The sequence below is a fragment of the Vipera ursinii genome (genome assembly GCF_947247035.1).
Source record: "Vipera ursinii genome assembly, chromosome: 2".
NCBI classification, from domain to species: Eukaryota; Metazoa; Chordata; class Lepidosauria; order Squamata; family Viperidae; genus Vipera; species Vipera ursinii.
In genome coordinates this window covers 124,830,440-124,855,456 of record NC_139513.1, presented here as the reverse complement: position 1 = coordinate 124,855,456, position 25,017 = coordinate 124,830,440, and the positions used below count along the sequence as shown (strand labels likewise).

At 40.2% G+C, this 25,017-nt stretch overlaps 1 protein-coding gene across 1 annotated transcript in view; it reads left to right on the top strand.

Annotated features, from left to right (window-relative positions):
• The window catches only part of DNAH17 (dynein axonemal heavy chain 17), a gene marked incomplete at its 5' end in the record, with an annotated part of 124,228 nt that overhangs the window by 84,816 nt on the left and 14,395 nt on the right, over positions 1–25,017 (top strand). Inside the window, 14 exons of the mRNA XM_083357082.1 lie at positions 505–738; positions 3,264–3,428; positions 5,445–5,540; positions 6,239–6,456; positions 9,036–9,243; positions 11,430–11,545; positions 13,411–13,603; positions 14,579–14,814; positions 16,217–16,339; positions 20,211–20,415; positions 20,952–21,116; positions 21,649–21,789; positions 22,179–22,349; positions 24,187–24,309. Of these exons, the coding sequence (XP_083213208.1) occupies positions 505–738; positions 3,264–3,428; positions 5,445–5,540; positions 6,239–6,456; positions 9,036–9,243; positions 11,430–11,545; positions 13,411–13,603; positions 14,579–14,814; positions 16,217–16,339; positions 20,211–20,415; positions 20,952–21,116; positions 21,649–21,789; positions 22,179–22,349; positions 24,187–24,309 (2,394 nt within the window). The remainder of the gene's footprint in view (positions 1–504; positions 739–3,263; positions 3,429–5,444; positions 5,541–6,238; positions 6,457–9,035; positions 9,244–11,429; positions 11,546–13,410; positions 13,604–14,578; positions 14,815–16,216; positions 16,340–20,210; positions 20,416–20,951; positions 21,117–21,648; positions 21,790–22,178; positions 22,350–24,186; positions 24,310–25,017) is intronic.

Sequence of the window (25,017 nt, the reverse complement as noted above, 5' to 3'; positions counted from 1 at the left end):
CAAATCCACTCTCCAACATGGAATCTCTCTGGGAAAGAACCCCATCTCACAGCATGATTGTTGTGGAGAAAATTAAAGGAAGGAGAAAGAGTGAAATATAAATAATGAAACATTTAACATTGATCAAGTGAAATTTCTTCAAGTTAACCTTCTGAATGGTTGGAAAAGCTATTTGGCAGCCAACCAACTTTATTCAAATAATTTCCCATTATTCTCTGTTTGGTATCCAGTTTGTCTCCCTTTAGGCAAATGTAACTTTATCAAGTTGCAATTGGGCCTGGGACTTACTCAGGAGGGAAATTCCCATAATTGCCTGTATGGAAATATGTGGATTTTGTTACAGCTAGTGGAAAAATTATAAACTGTATAATAAAGGCTTAATGTAATTAAGATCATGATAAATAAATAACTACTAAAGTACAAAAAGAAAAGTGGGGAGGGGGAAAGGGAGAACAAAGTTGCTGTGGCACAAATTGGCCTGATATTTTCTGGTCCTTCTTGCAGCCTGCAGTTAAAACCTCCATCAGCCTGTTTATGTCCTTCGTCCATACAACCGTCAATGAAATGTCCAAGACCTACCTGGCCACCGAAAGGCGTTACAATTATACCACCCCGAAGACCTTCCTGGAACAGATCAAACTTTACCAGAACCTTCTAGCCAAAAAAAGAAAAGAACTGATTGCTAAAATTGAGAGGCTGGAGAATGGCTTAATGAAACTCCAAAGTACAGCTTCACAGGTTTGTGGGCAAAGTGGATGTTCCTGTTTGTAGCAATTTCCAGGTCTCATCATGGAACCTCGTTGATTGCCTAAAGAGGATTATCATTTAGCGACTGGTTACTTCAGTTCAGGTTTAACAAGATCCATCTAGAAAGTGTCTTGGCTGACCTATTTTAGTCTCGGAGAATTTGAGTAGCACAAAAACTCTCTGTTTAGTCTTGAAATGCCAACCTGAGATAAAAGATATTCTACAGGGAAATATTTTCCCCCCAAGATTATGCCAAGTTCTCCCATAATATGCTAAAGATAATTGCATGTAACTAAAAGCTTTTCCAGATGAGCAACCACATTCAACTACTACCTTTAATCCACTGTCTAATATTCCACTGTCACTGCAATAATTGACTGTGTAAAATTATATACCGCCTGGAGCTGAATAATTTTCACCCCACCCATCTGTTCTTTTTAAATAGCTCAATCAGGTTAGGAGGTAAGGAACCTGAGTACCAGACAGAAAAATGGAGATGGAGACCCTTGACTGTATAGGGGTGGGGGAGAAAATGTTCAGAATCCCCCTCTAAAGCTGCTGCAAGGGAGGGAGTCTTGTTTTCTTTTATCTTATGTGTGTATGTGGGGTGGGGAGGAAGTTTAGAGGAGAAAATATGCTTCCTGTTGTGTATTCGGTTCTTGCAGGCATTGAGTGAGATGGAGGGTTCAAACAGCAACAGGCTTTATTGAGAGTCAGAACACAACAGAAGCAAACTAATAGCTGATGTGCAACTATTTATACGGTTGGCCTTTAGGTGGCGACCAATAGATTTAAAGCAGCAGTTTCCCACCCAAAAACCTACTTAACCGACTGAAGACAGCCAGTCTAGTTCAGCCCAGCAACCGTTGCAAAACATGCAAGTGAATTCAGCCATTAGCAAACAGTTTAAACATAAACAACTAATTACAGCATATAAGGCCAGTACATTACACTTCCATGGAAAGATTATGCATTAATTTGAAAGCAATTTCCATCCCATGCAGTCTCCTGATATCAACAATATTGGAGAGTTGGGCTGATTTCCTGGTAGCTTATCAACATGTAATTCAGACAGTGGCAAATGTTTTCCTTTTGGTTTTCCTTTGTTTTGGTTTTTGACATTCTCTGGCTACATTTCCTCTTTAGAAGGACCTCTTGGCCCATCCTTCCTGGTTCCTGAACATAGGTCCCGTAAGGGAAATGCGACTTTGACAGTTTTACACTGCTGAGCACAGAACTGAGTATAACATCCCCCCCCAAATAAAACTAAGTAATAAGGATTCTTCTGCTGGATGAACAGATTTCCAAGGATCAGGGTCCTCCTGGGGTTGCTTTGTTTTTCATTTTCTTTCTCCCATGCAATACAATTAAAGAGATTTCACTGCTGCTAGGCTTGCAGCGGTTTCAGACAGGGCACTGAGTTTCGCTATTTGTTTGCAGCATGTTGTATTGCCAGACTTGAATCCAGCCACAAATCCTCTTCAGATTGCATTTGAATATTTGGCATAGAAATGGTGGTATTATGGCATTCTTGTTATTGCCTGTGTAATGTATTGGGCCTTTTACTTGAACTGTTTTCACGTGTCTTTGAATGCTGCTTGAGATTGCTTAATTAGTGTGCTTGTTTAACGGTCGCCGGCTGCCCAGTCATGCAGGCTCCAGGACAATCATTGGTTGGCTCTGGGGCGGGAATAGGTTCCTTCAAACCTATTGGCCTCTGCCTAGTTGCCAACCATAAAACTAGCTGTGTAGAAGCCTCTGTACTCAGTTCTGTTCCTGTTACTGCAATAAAGCAATGTTCCTGTTTGAACCCTCTCGTCTCGCCTCCTGCTTCCAAGAAACCCACTTACACAACAGCCTGAGTTGATTCTGGCTCCAAAGAAATGTAGAAGGGGGGGGGGAAGCTGCATATGCCATTTAAGAGTGTCCTATATCTGGGGCCTTTTTGTTTGCTTAAAAGCAATCATATGCGACTCCATTTTGGCTGGTGAAAAGCAGTTCACTTTTTCTTCTTGCAACCCTTTTTGAATTTAACCAGTCTCCCCCCCCCAAATGTTATTAATTGCAAAGAAGACAAGAATTCTAAACCAGTCATGCAGAGTAGGCAGGAATGCCCAAGCATTACCCTATCAGGATGATTTTACTTGGTTTTCTTAGAGGAGGTGATAGATACATAGCATTCCTGAATAGGTATTAGCACTATTTGGGATAAATATTTCATATTTTACTAGGATGTACATGGAAGTTATACTAAGATACCACAGACCCACATTTTTATGGTGTGAGTTAGTTTTTTTAGGTGTGCCAATGTGTCACAATCTGCTTCCCACAATCTACTCTTTTTCCATCTTCCTGATCTATAGCTTTGATTTTATTTTTTTTTTATTTTAAGAACAACTATCCTCTGAAATAATCCCATGTGGTCAGAATCCATTTCTAAGAGACTAGAAAATTAACATATTTCATCAGGAGTACCTGATGTATTTTAGAGTTTGTCTTACTGTGGAATTTTATAGGTTGATGATTTGAAAGCCAAACTTGCTGTTCAGGAGCTGGAGCTTAAGCACAAGAATGAAGATGCTGACAAACTGATTCATGTGGTAGGAGTTGAAACAGAGAAAGTGAGCAAGGAAAAAGCAATTGCCGATGAAGAGGAACTCAAAGTGCAAGTCATTAACTTGGTAGGATTTTTTTTTTCTGATTTGGCATTGACAGTTGCTCACCTTGTAAAAGACGTGGAAAGAGAAAGCTGCCAATTAAGCAAAGAATGCATATGGAAGCCTATGCAAGAACCAAATATTGTCCTGAGACACGTTTTCTATCTATCACTCTGGAAGGAACTACATGATACCTTGTTTTATTTTGTTTTGCTTTAACGCCTGGCATCTTTTTTTAACCATCTGAGGACTTTAATTGCCAGTGGTTTATTACAGTAGTTTCTGATCATGAAGCCAAGACAGAGGTCCATTTCATAGATCAGGGTTGCAGTAAAATTTAGCTGTCACCTCCATTGATTGTCCAAGATATTGTTCCTCAACTGAGATGAGTTCTCATAATCTCTAGCTAACCATTTTAACATTAATTATCTGTATCACCCACAATAGTTTTTTAATCAGTTGCCCTTTGCTCCAAGTCCCATTAACTAGTTTTGATCATTAGAAAGACACTGTATTGGAAGAAGAGGTCATAATTTTTTAAGATAATATTATATGCTTTAAACAAAATTGATATTATTGGTGGATTTATTACAGTGTACTGTGTTACTTTTATTTATTTTAAATGTTTATGTAGCTGCCCATCTTATACTAAACTCTGAGTAGCTCCCAATCAAGAATTAAACAATATTATTAAAAAAAAGACATAAAAAACAAATTAAAGCAATACTCTAAATATTAAAAAAAATGTGGCACCATGTTAAGCTAAATATTTGTGTATTAAAAATATTGGAGAATTTAGCCATGAAGATGCAGATCTGCTCCTTCCGTAAGCACTGAAAACTGCCCCAAAGGTGCTTTCTTTCAAAACTTCCCCAGGGATCCTTTCTTTCAAAAGGCAACTTGACTTTCTTATTTTTGCTTGAAGATGTTTCACCTCTCATCCAAGAAGCTTCTTTAGTTCTGACTGAATGGTGGAGTCATCTTCGTTGTGGGAGTATGAATGGATTTCCAGGGGGAAAAATAGCAGACTACAGGATTCAGGTGATCCTGGGGGCACAGATAAACCTCCAAGTGGCCTCAACAATTCTCAGAAAAAGGGCTAATGACCAGATGACTGCAAGGAATATAAATCCTCCCAGTCTCCTCCATTCAGTCAGAACTGAAGAAGCTTCTTGGATGAGAACCAAAATGTCTTCAAGCAAAACAAGAAAGTCCAGCAGTCTTTTGAAAGAAAGCACCTTTGGGACAACCATGACCTGGATGACTGAGAATCTCCATAGACACTGAAAACACATATGCCAATCATATACGAGGATGAATCTGCAACAGCGAGGAGATCAGTGGCGTAGCGTGGGGGGTGCAGGGGGGGCCGGCCGCACCAGGCGCAACATCTGGGGGGGGGGCGCTCACACTTGCAGCTCTCTGCCCCTGCCTGGCTCACTCACTCTCACTGCAATGCTGGCTGTGCGAATCCGATCCGAGCCGCCGGGTCGCCGCCCACTGTGGAGGGGGGGTGCCAGGCGTGCGGTGCGGTGCGGAGAGAGAGAGAGAGGGACTATCTGGGGGAGGGACAGTGCAGCGGCCGCCCAGCGCAGCACTGAGCGCGGGAGAGAACCACACCAGACCAGACCAGGCACGCTGAAAGGGGGCACGAGTGCTAAAATCCACGGGTTAGGGGGCGCAAATTACTTCCCTTGCCCCGGGTGCTGACAACCCACGCTACGCCACTGGAGGAGATAGAATAGATAGTTAGTCTCCTCCACTCTTTCCCCCTTGTGCTTCTCTTTACTTGGCAATTCCTCTGAATTCAGTCACTGGGTGTCCTAAAAGCAGAGCTCTCCTTTTGGGAAATTTTCAGTTACCAAGCTTCTGAGATTGTAATTTGTTCACAAATTGCTTTCTTTCTTAGCATGACTTATGAGGGCAATTTTTTTGTTGATCTAACAAAATTAGAGGTGAGCAGAATCTCAGAATTTTAAAACTGAACTAAGAAATACATCTGCCCAATAACTTGAAAAACATTCGTATTTCCTTCTTTAGAATGTATCAGAGAAGCAAAGAGCTTGCGAAACCGATTTGGCTAAAGCTGAACCAGCACTGATTGCTGCTCAGGAAGCGCTAGACACTCTCAATAAGGTAAAATCTTTTAGGTTTTTAACCAGCAGTTAAAAACGATGTACTCATTTCTAGTGATATATTCTGTTTCAACATGTCATTGATCAAGTAGATAAATATACTTCTATTTTTATGAAGGAAGATCACAGAGACAGAAATGTGGTCTGGATAATTGATTCCTCTTACAGGAACCATTTTCAAGCCATCAATTGTAAAAGTACAGAGTTTCTCGTGTTTGAAACTGCAAATAACTTTGAAAATAAATACTTCTCATTCAAGAAAACATTTTAAAAAAAAACCCAGCCTGAGGTTGTTCTGCGTACCAAGACTCCAAGATCCCTTTTATGCTGAGCCTCTGCCCTGGAAGGCTTTATCAAGGATTGGAGCTACACAGACTATGAAGCCTCTGAAGTACTGCTCCAAAATTCTGCAATTCTGAAACTGCAACAGGAGAGAATATTTGTGGCTCCAGGTTGAACTGTGGGGTCCTTGGTGCTCTCTGAGCTTGGTTGTTTGCTTGTAGACATTTCATTCCCCAACTAGGTAACATCCAAGCTCAAATTCCACATTATAGCCTGTAATACTCTGCTGCTCTGCTAACACAGATATATTGTAGTTGATATGGGGTGCTTAATGGGCTTTTTTCTTAATCGTGGAATTTATTATTTCATTGTTAAAAAAATCTTTCTCTTCTCCCCCATCTTTGGCTACCTTTTTAGAACAACCTGACGGAACTGAAGTCTTTTGGATCTCCTCCAGAAGCAGTGGTTAATGTAACAGCAGCAGTTATGATTTTGACTGCTCCAGGTGGCAAGATACCAAAAGACAGAAGTTGGAAAGCAGCAAAATCCATGATGGGCAAAGTAGATGCTTTCCTGGATGCCCTGAAGAAATATGACAAAGAGCACATTCCAGAACCTTGCTTGAAAGCTTTTAAGTAAGAAGCATCCACACATATATGTTCTTACACTGAAATAAATTGAAATGGCCGGTCATGCATTGGATCAGATGGGGGGGGGAGAGGAGAGAGAGAGAGAGAGAGAGAGAGAGAGAGAGAGAGAGAGAGAGAGAGAGAGAGAGAGAGAGAGAGAGAGAGAGAGAGAGAGAGAGAGAGAGAGAGAGAGAGAGAGAGAGAAAGAGAGAGAGAGAGAGAGAGAGAGAGAATTTTCATTTAGAGCCTTATCTGTAGCTCGCTGTCACCACCTTCAAACATAAAAGTGAGGTAAATGCCAATAATTATGGCTGAGCACAGATTCTGAATACAGAAGGTCCTGGTGGTTTCCAAACATGTCTAGGAATTCTTCCCTGAAACGGTGAGAAGCCTGTGTTAATTATTGCCAGCACTACTGAGGTTTGATGGCATTTGTGTCGTCCTTGTCTTGAGGTGAGGCTGTATCTTTCTCCAGGGATCTATGACAGCTCGCCATGGCCACCTCACCACAGGACAACTCACTGCGGGACAAGAGTTACACTAACATCAAAGAAATGGTGGAATAGAATCATTATAACCAGAATGAAATGTGAATGGCAAAAAATAAAATATTTTTTTATTTATTTTAAATAATAATTAAATAGAACTGTTAAATTGTCCCACAGCGAGCTGTCCCATGGCGAGTTGGCCGTGGTGGGTTGGCCACAGCAAGTTGGCCGAGTCAAGTTGTCCCATTCCCTTCTGCAGTGCCCAGAGCAAATTTTCTCCTTCCTGTTCCTGTCTTCTTTCTTCTCACACCAGGCCTGTAAATTCAAGACACGTGAATTCACACCAAAGCTTCAAACAATGAACAGAGCAGGCAGAGCTCACACAAGGAGGTTAGCATTTTCCCCAGGTACCTTCCTCCTCTGGATGAGTCACAATTCTCAGATTTCTAGATTTAATTTAAGAGCTAATCTGTAACCTTCCTAAAAGGCAACAAATATAACCAGAATTTTGCCCATTTTCTAAGAAAAATCTGTTCTTGCATCTCTTGCCTTTAGTGGCTAACTGTACAGTGTGGGCAGTAATCGACTGATGCAGTAACTAGAGAAGGATTTTTCCGACTTTATTTATTTAGATATAGATAGCTGCCCATTTCTCCACAGCGGATATATAAACACTATAGTAACCCACCCAGGCCTTACTAACTTCACTACCCCCATGCTTGTCAAATAACTGGTTTTTGACAAGATCCAGAAAGGCAGCAGGTTAGGGCCAATCTGGTTTCAGATGGTACAGCATCCCAGAGGGCAGGGGCCATGACAGAACAGGTACATTTCCTGGTTCCTGCAAGATGGCAATCTTTAATTGATAGGACCTGAAGTGTGCCCTTCCAGGCTGAAATGTGCCCTTTCATTTGCTGAAGAATACAGACCATTGGAGAGAGGCAATCTTTGTAGTTTCCATGACTTGCTGAGATAGGAAGAAAGAGAGGGAAGATCCACTTCATTGCACATTGCCTTTTTTGTGCCTTCTGACCTTATTGACCACTAGTGACAATAAGTGTAATCTTTAGTGGAGGGATTCCCCTTTTTGACTTCTTTATATTCCATCTCTGGTACCTCCAAGCATGCCTATACCTAGATAGTCTGATATTCTCAGGATTCCCATCACTTCCAGTACTTGATGCTTGTCCTCACAATTCCTCTTTACACAATTCCCCTCCAGTAATAAAGTAAATACTGTGCCAGGCTCCATGCTGTCTAGCAGACTACGTGTCTTTCATTCACTTGCTGTGCTTAGAATATAACTGGATCAAATAAGGAGGCTATGTATCTAAATGTAATTTCCTAATAAAAGAATGTATTCCTTTTTAAAGACAAACACCAGTTGTATAAATCTTTCTGTGAATTTAGCAGCAAACGAGCAAAAACTGGAACAATATTTCTACAGCAGATCTTAAACAGGGATGATTTTTCTGTATTTTAAACATTTTTAAAATTAAAAGTTATCCTATGGATAACATTATTTTATGAAAGTGTGCATGTGTGTGTGTTGCAAAAGTAGGATAGTGGCACGAGTTATAGCAGTCTTATTGTTGTTGCACTCATTCAAAAATGACCTGGAACACCTTTGTCTCTTCAACTGCTTTCATTTTGTCCAGCCTGTGATTGATATCAGAGAATTTTAAGACTTGAACACTTTTCTTGAATTTCATTCCTTGGAAAGTGATAATAGTCTAAATCTCCAATTCACTTGCTAGAAAAGAAACAGCATGATTCCAAAGATCAGTTTGTACACATTTGAAGGGTGATCAAATGTTCGGATGCCGAATGTAAAACCTTTAACTTACGTATTGATGCCCAGCATTTTGATGTAAATGCAAAATAGCAGGGATTTGCACTGTAATATCACATGTGCCATTGTTCATCACAGTTGTTAGAATCAGAGCAGACATCTTTGTAGTTCCTTGGTGAACTTAGATTAGAAATGTGGTCAGTTTTTTTTCTTTGTTCATTTAAGTGATATGCTGCTTTATAAAACGTGAAGGTGTCCTTGTTCTGCCCCAGTTGCAATTTTGCTTTGTGAATTTTTCTCTGCAGACCATTTCAAAATGATCCAACATTTGATCCTGAGTTTATAGTCTCCAAGTCCACAGCTGCATCTGGTTTATGTTCTTGGTGCTTAAACATTGTTCGTTTCTATGAAGTCTATTGTGATGTGGCACCTAAGCGGCAGGCCTTGGAAGAGGCTAATGCCGAACTGGCAGAGGCAAAAGCCAAACTCACGATGATTAAAAACAAGATTGCAGTAAGTAGGCTACAACTTCATTTGGATAATGTGCCAGACCCCAGGGCATCTTGTTGAAGTAGATGTCAGTGTTCAAATTGGCTGACATTCACTGCTGGCGCCAAACAAGAGAATTAATTATTTAGGCAAAAGTTACACAATTAAACCAATTGCATGCAAACAACATTCCGTTGTATCTATACAGATCAAGAACCGGTATAAACATGAACTCTGAGTCATGAATTCTCCTGCGCATGAATGGAATGAAATGAAATGAAAACTGTATTACGGTACTGGCCCAGTTCAGATGGGGTGATCCCATGGCTTTCCATAATTTGCTAACCTATAACTGTAGCTCCAGCCAAGGTGTGGAATGCTGGAAGGTGAAGTTATGCAATGTCTGAAGGGACACATGTTACCCATTCCTGAGCTAAATGAATTCAGAATAACAAAGAGTTGGAAGGGACCTTAGGTCATCTAGTCCAACCCCCTGTCCAAGCAGAAGACCCTACACCATTTCTGACAGATGGCAGTCCAGTCTCTTCTTGAAAGCTTGCAGCGATGAAATGAGAAGCATTTCTCCTTTCCTTTCCTCCATGTAGCCAGAGGAATTAATTTCTCCTCCCTTTTATTCAGAAGAGAAAAGTGAGCACAGGCTTTGCATGAACTCACATCCACTTGGACACTAGTTGTGAAGGAGAACCTGGATTAATCAATAGCTTGTTGAGCCCTGGATCTATTTCAAAAGAAAATAGTCAGATGTTAACATGAATGTAAGAGCTCTTTTCTACTGCATGTGAGGCTCAGTTAATTTTAACCTTGCTTAGTGGTGTAGGGCTTATTTTTCTGCTTGGTTTTATTTGTTTTATTATTTCATTTACTTTATTAGTTCATATAGTTGGCAAACCTATCCCTTTTAGTTATGTTATTATTTAATATATTGTGCAAATCCAGAAAATAGATTAATTCAGAACCTAAGTTATATATACAGATCATTCTGAATCCTTCATTATGTGTGACTTGAAGAGGTATTTCATTTACCATCTCTTTTCATCTCTTGTTTAGGACTAAAGTACAGGTAGTTTTCGACTTACAACAGTTCATTTAGTGATCATTCAAAGTTACAATGGTACTGGAAAAAATTGATTTATGGCCGTTTTTCACACTTACGACCGTTGTGGCATCCCTGGGGGTCACATGATCAAAATTCAGACAATTGGCAACTGACTCATATTTATGACGGTCTCATTGTCCCAGGGTCATGTGATCAGCTTTTGCGATCTTCTGACAAGCGAAGTCAACGGGGAAGCCAGATTCACTTAACAACTGTTTTACTAATTTAACGGTTGCAATGAGCCACTGAACAACTGTGGCAAGAAAGGTTGCAAAATGGGCGGGGCAACAGTGACTTAACAGATGTCTCACTTAGCAGCATAAATTTTGGGCTCAGTTGTGGTCATTAGTTGAGGACTATCTGTATGGATAAGACTCTCAGTCTCCCAGTTTCTAGCCCTGTGCCTTTAACCTCTACACCAAATCGGTTCTTTTTCCAAACTGGTTGTCTTTTTATAAACCTCCCTTACATTTTCATTCTTCGTCTTCTTTCTAATCTATCACCACCCATTGCTGCAGCCTTTTCTTCCTCACAGTTTTAGACAACTTTACTTGACAAAATTATTGCAATAATTACTGGTAAATTATGTTTAATTAGGATTTGCTGTCTGAAGACTATTCAGAGACATGCGCAAGGGAGGGTTGATGATGGTGGGTGATTATGAAAGCAGATCGACAGACAGTACAGCCTCTGCCCCTTTTCCTGTGCACATTGTGATGTTGTACACACATACAAAAGGGTCAGAGATTATAGCATGACCCCTTTTTCATCATTTTGATAAACATGTTAGATCTGTGAAGCCTCCAAAATTATTGCATAATTGTAAGTATTTCCAACAACAACTGGGGGTGTCTTTATTTTTTGTAATCATATGAGTAGCTGTTGCTTTTTTGTGATGAATTGATGTTACTCCCCTGTCAGATCTGGTTACATGATGCAGCATTTACTCATCCTTCGAAACCAGCTTGTACGTAAATGCTCAATTTAAACCAATTTGTTTTAGCCAAACTATTGCCTCATTAATATGGGAAGAAATTACATCACTTTAATTCGTCATTTCCCTACACATAACTGCAAACTTTTTGTTTGAAAGGATCTAAATGCCAATTTAGCCAATCTGACTGCTGAATTTGAAAAGGCCACAGCGGCGAAAATCAAATGCCAACAAGAGGCTGATGCAACGAACAGAGTAATTTCATTGGCTAACAGGTACACAGTCACTAAATACTTCCAAGGGTGCTCTGGGTTAATGCTGGTTAATTGCCATAGTTGGCTTGTGTCAGAATGACCCTAACCACTTGAGGTCCATGACTGATCTTCCTCTTTTTTAAAAACTGAAACCCATAAGTAGGGCAAGGGCCTGCCAATGTCTCTGAAGCAGCAGTTATAGGAAGAAAGTTTCTATTTGAGCCCATTTTTCTATTCAGATTGACTCTTGTAAATGGGTATTATACAATTGTATTTGCCTAGTGTGGGAAAACAGGTACTACTTGAAGAAGAGAGGAAACATTTGATGGTGTAATATTGGATATAGATTGAAGAAGTTAACATATACCACTGAATTACTAATGGACCCAGACAACTTGTTGTCTATTAAGTATTTGACTGTAAAACTAGAAAATTAATAAAATATTTATATAAAAAAGTAAATCTTAATTTTCTTGGGGATAAGTCTGGGCTTAAATATGATTTCTAAAAGTATTTGTTTCATAGTATTAAAAAGCATGCAGGTATGGGAAAGTTGTTAGGGTTTTCCTATATCATTAACTCTAATTTGTATGCCTTCCAAAATTTCTAAGAGACAGAATACAATATCTATATTCTTGTAAGCCTTCAAAAGAAGATGGTCTTTGTTCTGCTACACCAAACTGTAGTATTGTTTGCAATTAATCATGGCTAGGGTACATGACATTCCTTATCTGAATTCTAAGGATTTAAACCACATTTCGGGAAGATCAGAAATAGCCTAATATGAATCTTAAATACTATAAACCAGACAGAAATTGCGAAAGCTTCAAACGTTTTGTGTATTCATATCAATTTTTTAAAAAAAAATATAAAAAAAATTCTTGTGAATCGGAATGTATGAGAAATCACTAGGAAGCTTGATTGTCCCAAACTGGCTGGAAGTCCCAGCTGGTAAGAAGAACATTGTTCAGCTTCTCAGCAAGCTATGAACCATTTCCTGAAAATGAAATACTACAAAAGAAAGAAAGCATGAATCAAAGATGAGTGGTTTGTTTAGAGAAGCTGTTGGTTCATAAGCAAGCAATGTTCTCTCTCCTCTCATCAGTCTGCCCCTTGCCAGAAGCCACAGAGTACATCACCAAGGAAAAGAGTTAAACATCTCTCACTAAGGCTTATGTATCTTCACAAAAGTCACGGCCTGGATGTGACTTATGTGGCCTTTCAGATCTATCCTGCTGTTATGTGTTCCCTGATTTCTTTTCATGATGAGAAACTTGAGTGGTTTCAGAACTTAGCAGGAAGTGCTTGCTTCAAATGAGATTGTTTATGGTTTTATACATCATATTTCACAGTGGCTGAAGGCGGGAGGGGGACACTGATTGCCAGATTGTTCTTTCCAAAGAGCACAATAACTGAGGGCAGCCCCCACAATGAAGAAAAAATAGTTGGTCATTTTGCTGAGTGCCTTATGATAGGCTATGGTTGTTGGTGGTTTTCTTCTTGGTAGTTCCTTGAGGAGCTCGTTGTTTTCTGCTTGACGGTTTCCTAGTGTTCATCCCTCGTTATCTGGGTGTAGGTTGATAGTGTAGTTCTGATCTTTTTGTTTCCTCCCTAGCCTTTTTATTGTCTCTTTTGAATAATGGTACAGTATAAATGTGGTTTATTACAAACCCCACATTCCCTGGCACTGATGATGTTACCTACTCAGGTAATGAAACGCCTGCAAGTAAACACCCAATCTCAGAGAGCACCAAGGAATCTGCAGTTCAGCCCTGAGCTACATACATTCTTCTACTGGAATATTCATACTGCTGATCAAACCAGGTTGGGTTAAAGCCTCACATGTCCTAATCATATCTTTCTCTCCTTTTGGAATATTTCCTAAGGCTTGTTGGTGGATTAGCATCTGAAAATGTGCGTTGGGCTGAATCGGTGGAAAATTTCAGTGAACAAGGAAAGACTCTGTGCGGGGATGTGCTACTGATCACTGCATTTGTTTCCTATGTTGGGTATTTTATCAAAAAGTATAGGAGCGAGTTACTGGACAAGTTCTGGACCCCTTACTTAAAGCAGTTGAAGGTAAGTCTATGTAAATGCCTGTTCCAGAAAATGAATGCTGTTTCAGTGAATCTGTCTGGCTTCTAATCCTAGTGGCTTTAGGTTACAAGTAGAGGCTCCTCGGGTTATGCCCAGCTTCAGACTATAAATTCTAACTCTACTATTTCTTGGCTTGCTGACCAAGAAAGAAAACATCATCCTCTGCTTTTATTCTCCAGGGCACTTTGTAACAACCCATTAAAACAATTGATCACAGAGAGGAGGAGCCTCAAAGTGATCTTTGCAGAAGTAATAGCAAAGAAGTGATGAAGAGCCTTGAGGAATGAAAGGATCTTTGCTTCATGCCTTAAAAATATGAACATTAACATTGGTACCAACCAAACCTTCCTAGAGAGAGTCGCATGCAAGATGCCTCTGCTAGAAGGCATATTCCCATCACCATTGCTTCTCTTCAGATGATAGATTTGAAGGGTGAAAAATACTGAAGCATCATATCTCCCCAAGTGTTTTGCCATGATAGATGCATTACATCAAAATAATGAGGTAATGAAGGCAGTGAAGGATGCAGCAGATCCAAGAGATTATAGATCCTGAGGACAAGGTGTTATTCCTGCAGGCTATTCCTGCTATTAAAAACCCCCAAAACCCTATGGTTCTTTCTAACCATTAGGTCATCTTATTTGTCTAAACTAGTGAGGAGCCCCTGACCTGTGAATCTTCTTATCCAATCTCCAGGGCTTTCTCATTTGACCCTGAATCTCCCTTGATACCCCTTTCTCTCTGCTCATCTACCCCTTTAGAGAACTGCTGCTTTACAGCACTGCCTTGAACCAACACTTGATTTTCCAATAACAAGTGAGATAGTATCAGATAAGCAAGGAGGTAGTGAAGCTCTGTTTTATGTTCAGAGACCCTTGTCAAAATCTAATTCACTCCTGAACATAGGCTGTGCCTGTTCTATCCTGACAGTCCATTTTTATCTTAACATTATAATAGGTACCAATCCCTATTACTTCTGGCCTGGATCCTTTATCCCTGTTAACAGATGATGCAGATATAGCAACCTGGAACAACCAGGGGCTCCCCAGCGACCGTATGTCTACAGAAAATGCAACAATTCTATGCAACACAGAACGTTGGCCACTCATCGTGGATGCACAGCTTCAAGGGATCAAATGGATCAAGAACAAACATGGACGAGATCTGAAAGCCATCCGGCTTGGACAGAAAAGGTCAACTAGAGTTAGTCTGTTCAGTTTGGACTTTATTCTAAAAGAATGGCCTACAGGCTTAAAAAAAACAGGAATTGCTCTGCTCTCAGGTTATCTGGGATGCCCCCTCATTTTGCTTGCAACTATTCTGGGAGTATTATAATTAGCCTCTTTACATTCTTTACATTCAGTCAATCTTCCTTGTAACACCCATCACAGCCCACAATTAGCCTCTTTACATTCTTTACATTCAGTCAATCTTCCTTGTAACACCCATCACAGCCCACACTATCAATTTTCCTCACTTGCAATGCTCCACATCTAGGGAATGGCTGGGAACAGGCTCCTTGAGTTGACTGGAGCCTTGATCAATAGAGTTTAGGTGGGGAACATGCACATCTTTCAGTGACATAGCAACATTTCTGGGATCTGGGATAGGCAAGTAATTCACCCCTAATGACATTTTATCCACAAATAATTCTTCATTAATCTTCTAGCTTTATTATTTACACACAAAGACCTTTTGCTTCCCCATGCTTCCCCCAACTCCACCAGGATAACTAATCAAGAAACAGGAGAGAGGAAGACAGATGCGATCCAGATGGTTGCATCTACACAAGACGTCTTCTGTCCAACCCTTTTTCTTATAGCAGTTGTGGTCATGGTCACTTGCCATGCTGGGCTAGATAACTTTTACCATATAATGTGTGAACTCCAACATGGTAGTCAGTTTCTAGTTTCAGACTGTGTCATTCACAGGTCTTTGCATATCCAAGGACTCACTTCTTAGATGGCTTTGTTATTGTGTTTGCCTACTTGCCTTGTTTTATATTTTTCTAACTTATGTACTAGTCCAATTAATTCAGGTGGATTTCATAAATTTTACAACTCTTCTGCCCAAATTCCTCTCTGGGTCCTTCTAGATTTGATACGAGTCTGGGCTTATTTATCTATTTAAATTTATATGACCTCCCATCTAGCTTACGTGACTCTGGGTGACTCACATCAAAGCAATGACAAATCCATATAAATAAAAAGATTAAATTGATTAACCAAACAGAAAAACACAAGAAAGTGCCATTCTACAATTCAGTATTTAATTGGCTATTTCATCTAATAGTTAATTAGTTAATTAGGATAGTTAATTAGTGTGAGGAGTCCATGGTGGCTTTTCTATCTTGCTGTGCATGTCCGCCACTGTTTGTCTGTTCACTTGAATCCCCACTCAATCCACTCACGTCATCCTTTCGTATGTGCTGTGACATCTATTTCAGTGGCCCTGATAAAGCTCCTTTTCTCAGCATGCATCTCCATTGCACATGATTATGAAAACACATTTAACTTCATTTTCAGTAGGGTATAAGAGTTTTTCTGTTCTCAAGAGACCATGTGACACACTAAAGATTTATTATCAATTGTACAGCTACCTAGATATCATTGAAAAAGCAGTTTCTGATGGAGACACACTGCTTATTGAAAATATTGGAGAGACAATAGAACCTGTGCTGGATCCTCTGCTAGGCCGAAACACAATCAAGAAAGGAAGGTACGTGCATTTGCAGCCACAACAGCCCTTGGTTGTATCTTTGTACTCTGTCCTTTGCAACCCAGTTTGGAAGGTTGCAAGTCGATGCAACCTGTGTGTATGCCTTAGTTGTTCTAAGAGTGGTAATTTGACTCAAGCAAAGATTAGTGAAGCATATTTTATGGTTACAGCAACAGAAAATTTATTTACAGTAAAAACATTTTTTTTCTTTCATTCAGTTATGTCTAATTCTCAGAGACTATCCGGACAATTCATTCCAGTTTTCTTGCCAAGATTTTTCAGAAGTGGCTTGCCATTTCCTCTTTTCTAAGGCTATGAAAGTGATGACCTTCCAAGGCCATCCAGTTGTCTTTATTCCTAAGGTCAATCTAGAAGTTATGATGTCCTGGTTTCTAGCCTAGTGTCTTAACCATCACACCAAACTGGTACGGCCTGTTCTGTGCATGTGCACTTTGGAAGAGAAGCAGAAGCAGGTGACCTCAGATTAGCAAACTCTTAAAACAAAGAGCAAGAAAGATAATCAAAGAGGGGACACAACATAAATCCTTAACTTTATACTCGCACTATATGACTCTCTTTTGAGAATGCTGAAGAGCCACCGCCACTGTATTCTTATCTCCAACCATTTGATAAAGAAGAAGAAAGCAGATCTCTGTTAAGTTATTGAGGGAAGAAGAACAGGCACTTTTGTCCATTTTTTCATTAACAGTACTTTTCATTAACTCTAAAATGAAAAGTATTGTTCATACAGAACTGCAAGTATGCACTTGCTTGTCTTCCCCAAATAAAGTGAAGAAGCTATTCTCTACCTTGTTGGAAGCCTAGAGATAGCTGGAGTGGAGAGATAGGTGGGGAAGGAACTCAGGAAACAAATGCTAATGCACAAAATAAAGTCTGAGAATGAAACAGCTGTGAGTGACTGGCTAGTGACCAGAGAGGCCACCTCACCAAACCTTTAGAGTGATGAAGTATGACAGAAAACCCTCATTTACTGACTGCTTCCAACAGCACAGTCACTGTTCAGAACTACAACAGTGATAAAAAAGTGATTTTGTGACCAATGCCCACATTAAGGACCTTTGCAGCATCTCTCTCTCCCTCTCCCTCCCTTTCCTCTCCCTCTCCCTCTCCCTCTCCCTGTCAGATGTTCACCATTATAGTTACATTGTTCTGTACCATTTTTCTCCCCTCCTTAGAGAGCTGAGAGAACGCCTAAACAAGCTATTTCTCAGATGTTTTTTTCTCAGCATATCCCTAACAAGTGCTAATTGCAAGTTAACACACTGAACAATCTTAATTAATTGATTAGAACCATATGTGGCTTATTGCTGCTGCCTGCCACTGACAAGACTCTAATCAATTTCATACTGAAGACCTTTTGCCTTTTATGTTGCTGGAGGCTTGCTGCCACCAGTGGGTTAGGCAAACATCTTGTCCTAGTGCATTCTAGGGTCTAAGAGATATTTATCTGGAACCCTTCTGAGTTTTACTGAGATGTAATACCAACAGAGGGCTATAGCTGTTTAACACCTCTGCAAATTTTTATTTATTCTACAAAAATGTGTAAACTGCACAATCTGTCCAGATTAGTTACCAGATTAGCCCATTGTTTTCAGGTCTGGTGAATGATAGTATGCTATTCCTTATCCGGATGTTGTATGCCATTGCCATTTGCATTAGCTTCTGCCCCCTTTTAGGATCAGGAGGGAGCACCATACAGCCCTTTGCCTTAAGCAGCGAAGTGTCTCTGGTTATCCATGAGTGGATTTATGACAGCAGTAAGAATTTCAGAAATGGCATGCTCATGCCCCTTTCCTTTAAACTGGTTCAGAATTCAGAATTGGGCCTGCATATCATTTTCTGGCTTTTGTCCACATCTACATTTGTAGGCACAAAGTTGACTGCTGCTATCACCAAGACTGAACAATGGAATGGGACTGGTCTCATTCCATTTAGAGGTGACACAAGAGGAGAAGAAAAATATTGTCCTGGCCATCACAAAGCAACAAGCTGCAAAAAAAAAAAAAATAAGTGCACTTTAGGTCTATCTTCACCCAAAGTATTTTAACTGAAATTCACTAAATCTCTTCCCAGCACAGGAGACTTGTCTGGAATCTGGGAGTGCTATTTGGGGAACAGAATTACTTCCATTTCAGACCTGTTTCAAATTACACATTTTGAATCATAACTGCTCTAGAATGTCTATAATTCAAGTTACTATGATGAAAATCAAACAGAAAAAAAATGACAGCAAATATTCTTAAATTGTGCTGTTTGTGCTCATGTCTCTGAATCTATCCAAAAGGGTATTGAAATCTGTCACTCCTGTGTGGGTTGACATCACAAATCCAGCTCTGCTTTAAACTATTTCTACTAGTTTTCATTTCAACTGCCAACCTCCAAATTCAAATGTCCCACATTAACATTGACCTTACCTAATTAATCTTTTTTTCCAAAATGTATTGCATAACATGAGTGGATATGGAGAGTGACTGCTCTATTACATTTTAGTGCAGTGAATCTGCTTTGCACGCTGAAAGTGCCTAGTTCCACCTGCAGCATCTCCAGAATAGGACGCAGAAAGATTCATTTGTGAAACCAGGGCAACCAGACTTAATGCCTTTATTTGCCTTTATTTTCATCTAACCATAATAAATTCTTTTGCCATGGCCTCATGATATCGCTTTCATCTCATTCTTATATCATAAGGCCACCTTAGCAGTGGTGGGATTCAAATACGTGCACAACCGGTTCTCTGTGTGGATGCTGCTTCCGGAAGTCCATTCTGGGCCTGGGCAACAAAAAAATTAGCTACCGGTTCTGCCGAAGTGGTGCGAACCAGCTGAATCCCACCACTGCACCTTAGGCGATCCTAAGCTGTGCCAATTTTAACAGTGTTTTCCCTTTAATCTAATACACTTTACTAACTGTCCTGCTGGAAGTGCAATTAGTAAACCGCCTGCATGTTCTATTGGCCAATTTGACAAGACACAGCTCTTCCCCTTTCTCTCTTCAGATAGAAAGAACTGGCTGCAGCAGCTATCACCAAGTTACCCAGCAGTTCTCTAGAAGCCACAGAAAAACTGACTGCCAGACCAGGGGCAGTTGCACAACAAAGAAGAAAAGGTGTTGGGCTCAAATCTGACCTACACAAACTTCTTGCCTTAACACACAGTTTGTCCAACCCACTGATCAGCAGTTCAGCTGTCTGGATTGCTGCCTTGGGCTTTGCAAATACCAGATCTGCTTTACCACGGAACTTCCCTGGTTCTGATAGATGTCTTGGCATCATGACAAACAGGGGCAGGCAAGTCAGCCTCCCGTCAAAATTTGCCATCGCTCCAAGCCCCATCACTGCGTCGCTGCCCTGACTGGCGTATGATTACCAGGTGGCTGGCGCGCTCCAAAAAGGAGGACGGTAGAGCAAAGCCAAGGAGTTTTACCGTTAGCTTTCCACCTGAGTGGCTGGAATCGGGATACCACCATTGGGCAGCAAGCCAAAACAAGCGGTTGGCACAGGATAAAGATTGACAGTGTGGAAAGACAGCAACTGAAGAAAACATTACACTTTTCTGCCAACTGAAGCACAGGTCAATAGCACTAGCTCAGCATTTGGCAATGACTCCCAGTCTACATAGACAATCTTAAACTAAATGAATTGATGATCTGACCTGATAAGCAGTTCCCTGTGTATTGAACCATCTGTTGTAGACAAAAAGGATTGATTTTCTATCGCTGAGTCTAAGCTAAAATAATAAAAAAGATGGTGGGACAGAGATAGTAGCTCTGTCCGTCAATAGTGAATATAAGCAAAGGTAAGTTACATTGGTTTATGCAACATTTTCACATATTTCAAAACTCTTATTCCCAGATACATTAAAATAGGAGACAAGGAAGTTGAGTACCATCCCAACTTTCGCCTGATTCTGCACACCAAGTGCTTCAATCCCCACTATAAGCCAGAGATGCAGGCTCAGTGCACGTTGATCAACTTTTTGGTTACCAGGGATGGCTTGGAAGACCAGCTTTTAGCTGCTGTGGTTGCTAAGGAAAGACCTGACTTAGAGGAACTGAAGGTATATTATCATTACTAGTTGTGAGCATCCGAATTATAGAGTATGGAATAGTCATTTTAGTAATTCCAAGGGAAATCAAATAGTCTAAGTTAGCCTTCCCAACTTCATAGTACATCAGATGTATTGACTCTTATTAAACCTCAGCTAGCATGGACAGAGATTGTGGAAACTGACCTCCAGCATAGTTGGGAAGCACCAAGTTAAAAAAAGCAAAGAATCTAAAACAAGTGTTCAGATTGTCTTCTTCCTTAAAATGTTTATTATGTCCCAGGATTGCAACAACCCAAGCGTTTTATAAAGGGAAATGGCATTGGTGTGTAGTCTTCACATCTAATACAATAGATAAATGTGTATTTAAAACGTATGAAGTGTTAATGGTAGAATCCAAGAATTCATATCCCATTTTACTCAGTAGCCTCATCTAAGATAGGAACCATGTTGAAAATGGCCTAGCTTTGGTGTAGGAAGAAAGGAGATTTGTTGATAAATAACAAAAGCTCTTCCCCCCCCCCCCCCCCGCTCTGTTTCTGGTGTAGGCTACTCTCACAAAACAACAGAATGAATTTAAGATCATCCTGAAGGAACTAGAGGACTCTTTACTAGCCAGACTCTCTGCTGCATCAGGAAACTTCTTAGGAGATACAGCCTTGGTAGAAAACCTAGAGACCACAAAGCGCACAGCAAATGAAATAGAACAAAAAGTAAGCTAGCTGGTTCAACTTCACTATGCTGTCCTGGCCTCAGCAATAGTGCTGAGAAATGGATTTGTGATTTACCAACCCAGCAGTGAAAGCGAAGTAATATAGAAAACATTGCAATTCTTATATTCAGAATAAATATGGGACTAAAAAGTTCCACTTAGCATTTGAATAAGTATTGATGTGATATTTATATTGCTTGTAGTTATTTTATAAGAGTTAAAGTGCGATAGATTTAATAGTTTATTGTTGTTTGCATATGGTAGATTAGGATTGTTTCTACTTTTATACCTTGTATTTAGCTCTGGGAAGTCGGGGAGGGGGGAGGGGGAGGGAGGGAGGTGTTGGGGAGGGTTGGGAAGAGGGGAGGGGGTTGGGAGGGGTTTTGTTTTGTTTTGTTAAAAATAAAATGTACTGTAAAACTTTTCAATAAAAAAAAGAAAACATTGCAATTCTCTAAAGCACAACTAGATATCACATACCGTACTCTATTTTTTTATTCTTTTAAAAATGTTTTTTTCCTTATTTTTTTTAGGTGAAAGAGGCTAAAATTACAGAAATACAAATTAATGAAGCCAGAGAGAACTACAGGCCAGCAGCAGAAAGGGCATCCCTGTTGTATTTTATATTAAATGACCTGAACAAAATCAACCCCATCTATCAGTTCTCCCTGAAGGTAACTAATAGTAGAACAGGCTGTTTGGATAGTGATTGGTTCTATTTTTGTAGAAAAATAGCTCCCTCTGCCCTTATGGAGTCCAAAATACTCTCAGATTTTTTTGCAGAAACATTATCGCTGCCCATTGGGACTCTTTGTCCATGATAAGGAAGAATGACTGAGAGCCAAGCAACTCCTCAGATGCAATGGGGAAAAAAATCTTCCAGGGAGTCAAACCTTGGGCCTTTTGTTTTGCTAACGCCCAACTATGTAACCCCTTCATGTTTTTGAGGATGGCATCTTGCTTGTGTCTGTCTGTTCCGGAATACAAAGCAGGACGTCTGCCTGAAACCCCACACAGTTTTGCATTTTGGCTTCTTCTTTTTCTTCCTGTTTTTTCTGTTCAGGCTTTCAACGTCGTGTTTGAGAAAGCCATTCAGCGTACAGCTCCAGCAGAAGATGTGAAACACAGGGTGATCAACCTTACGGATGAGATCACCTATTCAGTTTTCATGTACACAGCTCGGGGACTGTTTGAGAGAGACAAACTTATTTTTCTAGCCCAGGTTGCCTTTCAGGTAAAGTGACTGGATGATACTGGACAAAAAGTATTTTTCTCCTGCTTGATAAAAAGGGCGTAAGTTTGTAGAAAAGTTGCTATTATATTGAAAATATCACTATTGGCTCTGTAGAGTAGTAGTAACTAAGTTGACACATGATTTACTTGTCATAGCTTGTTCAGTGAACTGCGTTCACACAGCATGCTAAGCCATCAACCACAGTGGCTGGATTTACACTGTCGCTTAGCCACAGTCAAGCCACATGATAGTGTGATCTGATGCATGAACCAAGCCACAGAATATTTTGCATATGAGAATAAAGGTCCTCAGGAGGGCAAGGATCACCCTGTAATAGAGAGTGCAGAAGTAGAATAGTGTTATTGCAAAATAAGTTGGGAAACAGTTTCTCAAGAAAATTCATGTACGAAAAAAACGCTCATAAATGAAGCAACTGGAATTGGAAGGCAGTTAGCCATGAAAGATTAAAGCAGAAGGCAGAGTGGAAATACTTATCCAGCCAGGTGTTCTCTAGATTTGACGACAGTGACTATAATTCCCAGCCAGTTAGCCTATTGATCATTTTGGCTATATATATTCAGTGTTGCAATTAAGAAAAGTTCATTAAGTATTGTACTCTAGGGAAGTAAGGTCAACACTGGCACGGCCAATAGCATCAATGTGACACACACACACACACACACACACACACACAAACCCTTTTTCACTGACAGCCCAAGGAGACATTTGTGCTATGAATTATCTTCAGTGCTCTGAATGCATCCAGTTCTAGGGAATAGTACTACAGGTAGTCTTTAACTTATGACAATTGAGTCCAAAATTTCTGTTGCTAAGCAAGACAGTGAGTCTTACCCCATTTTATGACCTTTCCTGTCACAGTTGTTAACTGAATCACTGCAGTTATAGTAACCCGGTTGTAAAGTGAATCTGGCTTCCCTGTTGATTGCTCGTCAAAAGGTCATGACACCGGGATACTGCCACTTTCATAAATACATGCCAATTGCCAAGCATTTGAATTTTGATCACATGACCATGGAGATGTTTTCATGTGAAAAATAGTCATAAATCATGTTTTCAGTTCTATTGTAACTTTGAATGGTTACTGAACAAATAAGTAAGTTGAGGACTACTTGAATACAAAGACCTGCATTTGCTTACCTTCCCCAGAATACCCAAACCAGCCCCCTCTGGTTTAGATCCTGTATGTAGGCTCACCATCTCTGGAAATTAGTAAAATGGACGATACATGAATCTGACATTGGAGCCACAGCAGCTATTATTTGTTTGTTTGAAGTAAGGTATATCATTTGTAACATTCCTACTGGTAACAGTGTTTAAAGCCCTTCATGGCATGGGGCCGGAGTACCTTAGGGAACATCTGCTGCCGGCATCAAGCTCCCTGCGCCCTGTGCGTTCCCACAGAGAGGGCCTCCTCAGGGTGCCACCGATCAGAGAATGTCGATTGGTGGTCCCCAGGGGGAGATCCTTCTCTGTGGGCGCTCCGGAGCTGTGGAACCAGCTACCGGTAGAGCTCCGGATGGCGCCCGATCTTCGCTCCTTTCGTCGCGATCTCAAGACGTTTCTGTTTGTTCAAGCCGGCCTAGCCTGATGGGGATTGGTGGGGTTTTTTATTCTTGTGTTTTAATTTTAACTTGGCGTTTTGAACTTGATTCCAACTGTTTTAATATGGGCAATTATTTAATCTTGTTTTAACGTTTGTATTTAGTATTTTATTCTGCCCTGTGAACCGCCCTGAGTCCTCAGGGAGAAGGGCGGTATATAAATATTATTAAATTAAATTAAATTAAATTAAATTAAATTTTCTCATCTTCCCTAGGTTTTGTTGGTAAAAAAAGAAGTGAATCCAGTGGAACTAGACTTTCTTCTACGTTTTCCCTTTAAAGCTGGCTTGACGTCTCCAGTAGAATTCTTATTAGGTCAAGGATGGGGTGGAATTAAGGTTTGCTCAAAACCACTATTTGTAGTCTAAGCGCTTCTTAGTAACTTAGAAGGAGCCACGAAAAGTGTGAAGGTCATTACTGTACTAGTGTACTGTACCATAATATATATGAACTTTAGTCACAATATCAGGTGCTAGACAGTGCATGTTTTTTTGTAGGCCCTCTTTATAATCAGTTTTAAAAAACAGGTGAGATATGAACTGCAGGACAGCAAAGATCTGGAGTAAGATACGCAACGGGGAAACATGGTATAGGGATGATTTTACAACGTTGACTTCAAAAGTAGTTTGCAACCAGCTTGTTACCCATGTAGTGGCTGGACAGATATGGATTAGTTCTGAATAAATTCTAATACCAAATCTGCATCAGTCCAAACTATTCAAATCTGTTCAGGCAAGACCAAGACCTAGATGGACCCTTCATTATTGATTAGTTGTAGTATTACATCATAGCTTGGCAAAATCAGTTTATCCTGTTGGATATTATTGACCTTGGTCCACCTCCAGACCATTTTTTCCATAGTGGCAAATATATTAGACTCCCAAGACTATCATTAGGCCAAGGGTTATTTTAATCCCAGAGCAATGGCTGTGTCCTGTTAAGGACTACAATGGAAAACCCGTTGTACTTGGATAAGCACATCATACTCATTAACGTAGGTTTGTGATAAATTGTTTCTTTAAGTGTAAATACTCTTCCATGTCTGG